This window comes from Bidens hawaiensis, unplaced genomic scaffold, assembly GCF_021521415.1.
Source record: "Bidens hawaiensis isolate Kalapana, Puna unplaced genomic scaffold, B.hawaiensis_p1.1 tig00040742_1, whole genome shotgun sequence".
Taxonomy (NCBI): domain Eukaryota; kingdom Viridiplantae; phylum Streptophyta; class Magnoliopsida; order Asterales; family Asteraceae; genus Bidens; species Bidens hawaiensis.
This window is the reverse complement of record NW_027497212.1, coordinates 81,701-90,063: the sequence shown is the minus strand read 5'-3', so window position 1 is coordinate 90,063 and position 8,363 is coordinate 81,701. Positions and strand designations below refer to the sequence as shown.

The window sequence follows — 8,363 nt, the reverse complement described above, 5'->3', positions numbered from 1 at the left end:
ACCATACTTTTCTTTGTAAACTTTCATACATACTCTCAATACTTTCTATAGCATTCATATATAATTCATACATCATACATAAGACAATCACATATCATACACTTACCACTTAAGTTAAGTGTATTAACTAATCAAATCGAGTATGCACACAGCCCCGAAAACATGACAAGGAAATGGGGCTAGAAACTCACCTGGATACGGTTACATTCGGAGTTAAGTGTAATCCCTTTCCTTAGTTGTGCACGGCTAATTGTCAAACATATATATCTGTTAAGTAACCATGTAACTAATTAAGTTGGTATTTTAGCTAACTAACGTACTTGCTAAGTTAGGTTCACTTGTTTAGTTAAATGGATCTATGGGGGTTACCTTGTTTAACGAAGGCATGTTTTTCTTTTTATTTATTAAGTGTGCTCGTCGTTATTATATTATATTATGTATATATATACATATATAAAATATATATCTTTCATTCGTCAACGAACTTGTCCATAAAAAATTAATATGACTTAACGAAGTTGATGAGGTTGGTTTATTATGTTGAACCCACTTGAGTTAATTATGGAGTAGGCTAATTCAGTCCATGGGCTTGGCTAGAGCAGGCCCATTAGAGTCTTGGCCCATCTTGATTTGAACTGGGCCTTAGTCCAATCGAATGAGCCCTTCTAATCGAATGAACCCTTCTATTCGAATCAACTTTTCTATTCGAATGGACCCTTCTAATCGAATGGACCTTTCTATTCGAATGGATCCTTCTAATCGAACGGACCTTTCTATTCGAATGAACCTTTCTAGTCGAACGGACCTTTCTATTCGAATGAACCTTTCTGATCAAATCGAACCATGCCAAGTTGAGCTGAACCAGGTTCAATGGAATCTCCTTAAATCAAAAATAAATTGCAAGGGCCGGGACTCGAATCCGCGACCTTAGCTCCCACAGCAACCATATTACCACTCCACAAACCCACTTGGATGGTATTCCTCTTGTTTCAATTCCTTTTATATCATATGCTTTCTTAGTTGCTTGCTGATGTCTTTTGCTACACTACTGTAGCTAATTATTATTAACATTTACATGTTACCGCTATCTGTTATTGATAGTATAGTATCGTTATCACTATTACGTTGACATGATGAAGCTTTCACCACATTATCAATATTATATTATACTACCCCTAGTTATTATTATTATTATTATTATTAATATTTCTATCATGAGCTGGGTCATTTTTATTATTATTATTATATTATGTTAAGTATAATTATTATATTATTACCATTTCTAATATTTACACTACCACACTCAACCAAGATCTTGCTCGTTTTGGATAAAGTTTGAACTTTTATCGATTTTAAAACTCCGTTTGGCTAGATATAGAAATGTCAAACGAGCCGAACTTACTAAATAGTTGGATAAGTTCATATTTTAACGTCAAGTTTATATTTTTATTAACCCTTGGATCCCGATCTAAGGTTCTACCAATTTTCATGAAAAACCAATATCAAATGAACGATCTTTAAAATGACGCGTACCTTAAACGAATCGAATCGCGGTTTAAATTTTGCTCGAGTTAAGCTTGATGATCTTAGGTTATTGTAGATAATAAACAAACTTGATCTTTCTTTGATATGGTCCAAAATTATGAAGATGGATGGTGGTGTAGAGAGTCTTTGGCTTAAGTGTGTGTTTTTGAAGGTTTATGCTATGGTGTAGATATGGATGTAAATGGAAAGGATTAGGGTTTAAGGGGTATTTATACTCCCTTAAGCCCATGGACCTTATGCCCAGCCCTCCTTTTTAGTCCATACTTAATTCCACATTTAAAGCCTCCTTAAGCTTTAATCTTTATTATTTTATTATTTTTTCTACTAACCCAAATAAACTTTTCCATCATAATTAAATAATATATTAGATATTATTTTTAAATATTTCGGGATGTTACAACGAGGTTCGGTTGCGGTTATTCCAGTTTTCACTAAATGACAAAGCAAAACACTGGTTTAACTCGCTACCGTGCACTGTATTGATAATTGGGCCGAGATGCAGCATATGTTCCTTAATGAATACTATTCACAGTCGAAGACAAACAAGGACCGAATGAAAATTCGCCACTTTTCACAATTATCGGGTGAACTGTTTCACGAGGCATTCACCAGATTCAAAGAGATGATCAGAAAATGGCGACACTATCAGATTGAATTGTGGGATTTAGTGAGGTGTTTCAGTGACGGGTTGACTTACGACGATAGAAAACACTTGAAAGCTTCATGTAATGGTCAACTATTGAACTAACCCGAGGAAGATGACTGGGAATTTTTGAAGTTTATTTGTGGAGACTCTAAAGCAGAGGCAGCAGCAGAAAGATGAAGACACCAGACTTCTTCCAGATTAGTAAAGTCAGTCAAGAGTGAATTTGAAAGGATAGCTGAATTGGAACGTGAACTGGTTGGGTACAGAAAAGGGTAAAAGAAAGAGGTTGCAAAAGTTGGAGTCAAATTCCCGGTATGTGAGGAATGCGGTGAACTCGGGCATAAGGTAGAAAATTGCCCCGAGTGTTATGATGATAATGATGATGAGGAGTCTGGAGATGTTAATTATGCTTACGGGGATTCTAAGGGCCAAGGGTTTAATTCAAACACTTATCACCCGGGCCCGAGGAATCACCCGAACTTTCGATGCGAGAACGCGGCTACTCAGTAAAACCTGAACTTTTAGGGATTGAACTAGAACAGACAGCAGGGAAATTACCGCCAAGGCGGTTATCAGTAGCATGGTTCGTATAATCAGAATCAGGGGTATAACAGAGACGGTAACCAGGGTGGTACTTCATCGGGTAATCAGAATCAGGACCAGCAGAAAGGTCCTCGGGAAATGCAGACGAGTCGGTACTCGAAGTTGGATGCATTGCTGAAGATTGTGACAGATAATTAGGTTGAAACTAAGAAACAATTTGAGTTACGGGATAAATCGGTGGAGGCAATGTCAAATCAGATTGGTCAGCTCGCAGCAGATATGGCAAAGTTGCAGAAGAGTGTGGGTCAACTCCCGAGTGATACCACGGTTAACCCGAACCACTACAGCTCAAGTTCGAAAAATCACGTTAACCAGGTAAGTATTATAATAAATGGAAAAAGTATGATAATAAAGTTGGGGTTCCACCACCATTGGTTGAGGGGGTGGTGGAAGAAATTGATGAAACAATCGTTAGTGAGGACGAGCCGGAACCGGTTAATTTAAATGAATATAACAAGAGTAAAAATAATATTAATAAACCGGTCCCGAGAGATGACATCAATAATCCTAAGGACAAGGGGAAAATGAAAACTGTTCCCTATCCCAATGCATTGTTGGTGCTATCTAATGCGAAGATGGCATCCAAAAGGGGCCCACAACAAGAAGAAATGTGGGAAATGTTTAAAAAAGTTAGTTAAAATTAATATTCCCTTTCTAGATGCCACAATACATATTCCGGCCTATGTGAAGTACTTGAAAGAATTGTGCACACAAAAGAGGATTCGTAAGATTCCCAAAGAGATTAATTATACCGATAATGTGAGTGCAATCCTTTCGGGTGCTCTTCCACCCAAGCTACAAGATCCGGGAACACCCATTATTCCCATTCAAGTGGGAGATTTTAAAATGACACGGGAGATTCTAGACCTTGGAGATAGCATCAGTATTTTCTTGGGAAGTCTATATGATCACTATGACTTCGGTCCGCTTCGGGCAGCCGTCATCACAGTTGATTTAGCTGACTAAACACCAAAACTTCCTCGGGGGATACTGACTTATGTTATTGTCAAGGTGGAATACTTTTACTTTCCAGTTGACTTTTTGGTCCTCGATTATGTTTCGGGTGAAGGGACAAAACAGCCCACGGTTATCCTCGGTAGGCCAATTTTGGCCACCGCAAATGCCAACATTAATTGTAGAAATGGTACAGTTGACATGGCATTTTGGTAACCGTAAGTTGAGAATTAATGTTTTCACACATGTAAATAATTCTCCGGTCGATGACGAGTGCTTCATGGCCGATGTCATTGAAGAGTGCATACCGCTATACGACTCTTTTGACAGCACGGATGGCGCAACAGAGACGTGGTTTTTGTTTGACAGATTACAGTTAGAAACAGATAAGTTACTGGAAGAGGAAGAGAGATAGTTGGAGGTTGTAACTGTGCGAGGAGACCGTCCACCATGGTCAGTTCAGGTGGAATCACTACCCGAGAATATTGATACCAGGTTGAAACCGTCATTGCAGGAGGCACCAAAAGTCGAGCGGAAGGAGCTCTTAAATCATTTAAAATATGCCTTCCTTGGTAATAATGAAACTTTACCTGTTATAATAGCTTATAATTTATCTTTTGAATTAGAAAGTTCTTTGATGGCGGTGCTGATTGCAAACAAGGAAGCAATCGGGTGGACGATAGCGGATTTGAAGGGGATCAGTCCCAATTGTGATGCATAAAATTTCAACAGATCCGGATGTCAAACCCGCAAACAATGCTCAGCGGAGGTTGAAAACGAACATGTGGGAAGTGGTGAAGAAAGAAGTTCTGAAGTGGCTAGACGTTGGGATTGTTTTTTCCATCTCTGACAGCAAGTGGGTTAGCCCAACTCAGACAGTACCGAAAAAAACGGGCATCCAATTCATCAAGGACGACTCAGGTAACAAGGTAGCCACTCGGCCGGTAACTGGGTGGCGTATTTGCATTGATTATCGAAAACGGAACGTGGCTACATCGAAAAATCACTTTCCGCTTCTGTTTATCGATAAAATTGTTGAAAAGCTATATAGGCAAAAATTCTATTGCTTTTTATATGGTTATTCCGGGTATAACCAGATAGCTATTCATCCTAAAGATCAGGAGAAGACTACGTTTACGTGCCCATATGGGACATTCGCATTTAGGTGAATGTCATTCGGGCTATATAACGCCCCCGCCACCTTTCAAAGGTGCATGATGAGTATTTTTTTCTGATATGGTGGGGGGGGGGGTCTTTAGAAATCTTCATGGATAACTTTTTGATTTTCGGCACATCTTTTGAATCATGTTTAAATCAACTCGAAAAATTATCGAAAAGATGTGTTGAAATGAACCTGGTTCTTAGTTGGGAGAAGAGCCATTTTATGGTCCAAGAGGGGATTGTTTTGGCCATGTCGTGTCAAGTCGTGGGATTGAGGTGGAACAAGCTAAGGTTCAAGTTATTTTTACTCTACCTCATCCCACGAATGTTAAAGGCAATAGATCATTTTTGGAGCACGCCGGGTTTTATAGATGATTCATTAAGGGTTTTAGTCATATCACCAAACCCTTATGTAGTTTATTGTTAAAGGATTCCCCATTTGATTTTAATGATGAATGTGCTAAGGCCATTGATATTTTAAAACAGAAATTGGTTGAAGCCCTAATCTTGCAATCACCTGATTGGAAATTACCTTTTGAAATAATGTGTGATGCAAGTGATTACGCGGTTGGGGCTGTTTTGGGTCAACGGTTGAAAAGAAACCCGTTGCTATATACTACGGGAGTAAAACCCTCTCGGATGCTCAATTAAATTATACCGCAATTAAGAAGGAGTTACTAGGGGTAGTATATTCTTTAGATAAATTCCGGTCTTATATTTGGGGTATTAAAGTTATTATATATTCTGACCACTCTGCTGTCAGGTACCTTATGGATAAGAAGGATGCGAAACAATGATTGATCAGATGGGTTTTGCTAGCTTCAGGAGTTTTATCTAGAGATTCAGGACAAGAAAGGTAGTGATATTGTTGTTGCAGATCACTTGTCTCGAATCATGGTGGAATATGGAGACAATGACATGCCCATTAACGAGTCATTTCTAGATGAACATATCATGACAGTCTCCCAAAACCCCTGGTTTTCACATATTGTTAATTTTAAAGTTTCAGGTGGCATACCGGAGCTTTGGCCAAGGAGGAAGAAGAAGAACTTGATGTCACATGCTAAACAGTACATTTGGGATGACCCGGATTTGTTCAAGATTGGTGCAGATCAGATTATTAGACGATGCATACCTGAGGAGGATGCTTGATTAGTGTTGGAACACGCGCATTCGTCCGCGTGTGGCGGTCACTTTAGTGGCTAGAAAAGTTTTGACGAGTGACTTTTATTGGCCATCATTGTTTAAGGATTCTCGCGAGTTCGCAACACACTATTTAAGGTGCCAATAACTCAGGAGAATTTCTAAGAGGGATGAGATGCCCTTGAACCCGATCCTTTTAGTTGATATTTTTGATGTTTGGGGGATCGATTTCATGGTCCCATTCCCGAACTTTTACAGTAATTTATAGATCCTAGTGGTCGTCGACTACGTGTCTAAATGGGTTGAGGCGATAGCCACTAGGACGAATATCTTGTCGTTTGCAACTTTGTTCAATTTAATATTTTCAAGAGATTTGGAATCCCCCGAACCATCATTAGTGATGGGGGATCCCACTTTAAAAAATTTTTAAATTCGGTAAGTTGCTTAAACTATACGGGTTTGATCATAGGATTGCAACTCCTCACCATCCACGAGTGGAAAAGTTGAAGTGTCTAATCAGTAAATTATACAGATTTCATAGAAAAATGTTCGTACGGACCGTAAGGATTGGTCATCTAAGTTGACTGATGCTTTGTGGGCTTACCGGATGGCTTATAAAACACCGATTGGTACTACTCCTTATAGACTTGTGTATGGAAAGGATTGTCATATACCGGTTGAGATTTCACAACGAGCTTATTGGGCCACTAAACATGTTAACACTAGTTATGATGATGCAGGTAAAGCAAGGAAATTGGCCTTGTGCGAGTTCGAAAAGTTGATGAACGATGCATACAAGTGTGCATCGGCTTATAAGGAAAAGATGAAGAAGGTACATGATGCTAAAATCTTGTTGAAGAATTTTGAAGTGGGTCAAAGAGTTTGGCTTTACAACATGAGGATGAAGCTTTTTTCCGGGTAAACTCAAAAGCAAATGGATGGGTCAGTATTTGATTGTTCGAGTTGGGAATCACGGGCAATACGGGATTGAAGATTTTGGTGACCACGTGAGGCAAATGGTGAATGGCTATAGGTTGAAGCCATACTTGGAGATGGAGGATATTCATAACATGGGTAAGGAATCGGTGAGTTTCATTGTAACTTCGCCGGTTTATGAAGACACTTGACGGTCAATTACATGTGTTTCTAGGTTCGTGTATATTTTGTTGTATTTGGAACTTTATGGGTGTAGTTCATTATAAACCATCACGAGACCTTACTCGTCCACCCGGGCTACCAAGGGGTTTAAAGGGCTTGTTGCATACGCTAAATGCAATCGTGATTCCTACGAAAGTGAGTTAGGTCTTTTAGCCTTTAAACTCTTTTAAACAAACTTTACTATGAAACTACATAATTTGGCTCGGTAATTAGTTTTTCTAAAAATAATTAAAAAAAACTCACTTTTTGCAAAAGTCTTAAAAGGCCTACGTCTTACACACAGTGAGAAACTTGCTTCTACACGTCTTGAGATTTTGCAGATTCAGTTTTAGTCTTGGGAGAAGACGAGTGTTCACGAGCCATGTTTCACATCGCGTAGTCATATATATATATCAGGTGCTTTCGGTTTCATATTTTTTTTTTTGTTATTATAGTTTAATGTTAAAAGTGTAATTTTAGATTCATGTGTCAGAACCATCACATTAGAGCCTCGGTATTATAATTGTTAAACAGTCAATTTCTACCTCATCCTCCAAATGTTCTTTAAACGATTTATATTTTTAACATTGAGGAAAATGTCAACCTCAAGTGTGGGGTTGGGGAAAATTGAAATTTTTAGCCCGATAGTACCTCGAAGAGTGTTCGGAAACCAAAGTTCTTAAGTGTTAATTATTGTCATTAATATAAAGTTATATGTTTCTGGTCATGGCTGGTTTTTCAGCTTCTTGATAGTTTTCCTAACAAACTTTTTTTCAAAAAGAGATGTTGAGAATGGGGTCGTTTAAGCGGAGATAATGAGTCAAGGGGATGGATATACATGTTTCATGTCAGCCGCCCAAATTTCCATACATATTGTGAGATAGTCCCCTATACTTAATACACATATTGTATAATAAATATAAAAACGTGTCTTAACATTTATTGAGGGAAACCGGTATGTTTCACAGAATTAGAACTTGCTTGTCATATGCTTATCGAGATCTTAATACCACCGCATGTATAGAGATTAGGACTTTAGAAAACCCATACATACTTTTTTCCCACTAAATAAAATTTCTTACCTAACATTATTCCCCTAGGAGCCCGTTTGAACCTTATTCCTTTTTATTTGCTAAGCCGAACATTACACACCATTTCGGCCTAAGCCTTTATT

General features: G+C 38.4%; 1 protein-coding gene across 1 annotated transcript; it reads left to right on the top strand.

The window, feature by feature from the left end:
* The first annotated feature begins 3,013 nt into the window (after positions 1-3,013).
* Positions 3,014-6,974, top strand: LOC143592414 (uncharacterized). Its single transcript, XM_077072340.1, has 2 exons — positions 3,014-3,109; positions 6,594-6,974. The coding sequence occupies exons 1-2, from the start codon at positions 3,014-3,016 to the stop codon at positions 6,972-6,974; spliced, it is 477 nt and encodes a 158-aa protein (XP_076928455.1).
* Positions 6,975-8,363: the final 1,389 nt, after the last annotated feature.

Coding starts and splice junctions, on each gene's coding strand:
- LOC143592414 (XM_077072340.1), top strand. CDS start 3,014: ATGGCAAAGTTGCAGAAGAGTGTGGGTCAACTCCCGAGTGATACCACG. Junction 3,110..6,593: donor CGAAAAATCACGTTAACCAG/GTAAGTATTATA, acceptor CAGATTTCATAG/AAAAATGTTCGTACGGACCG.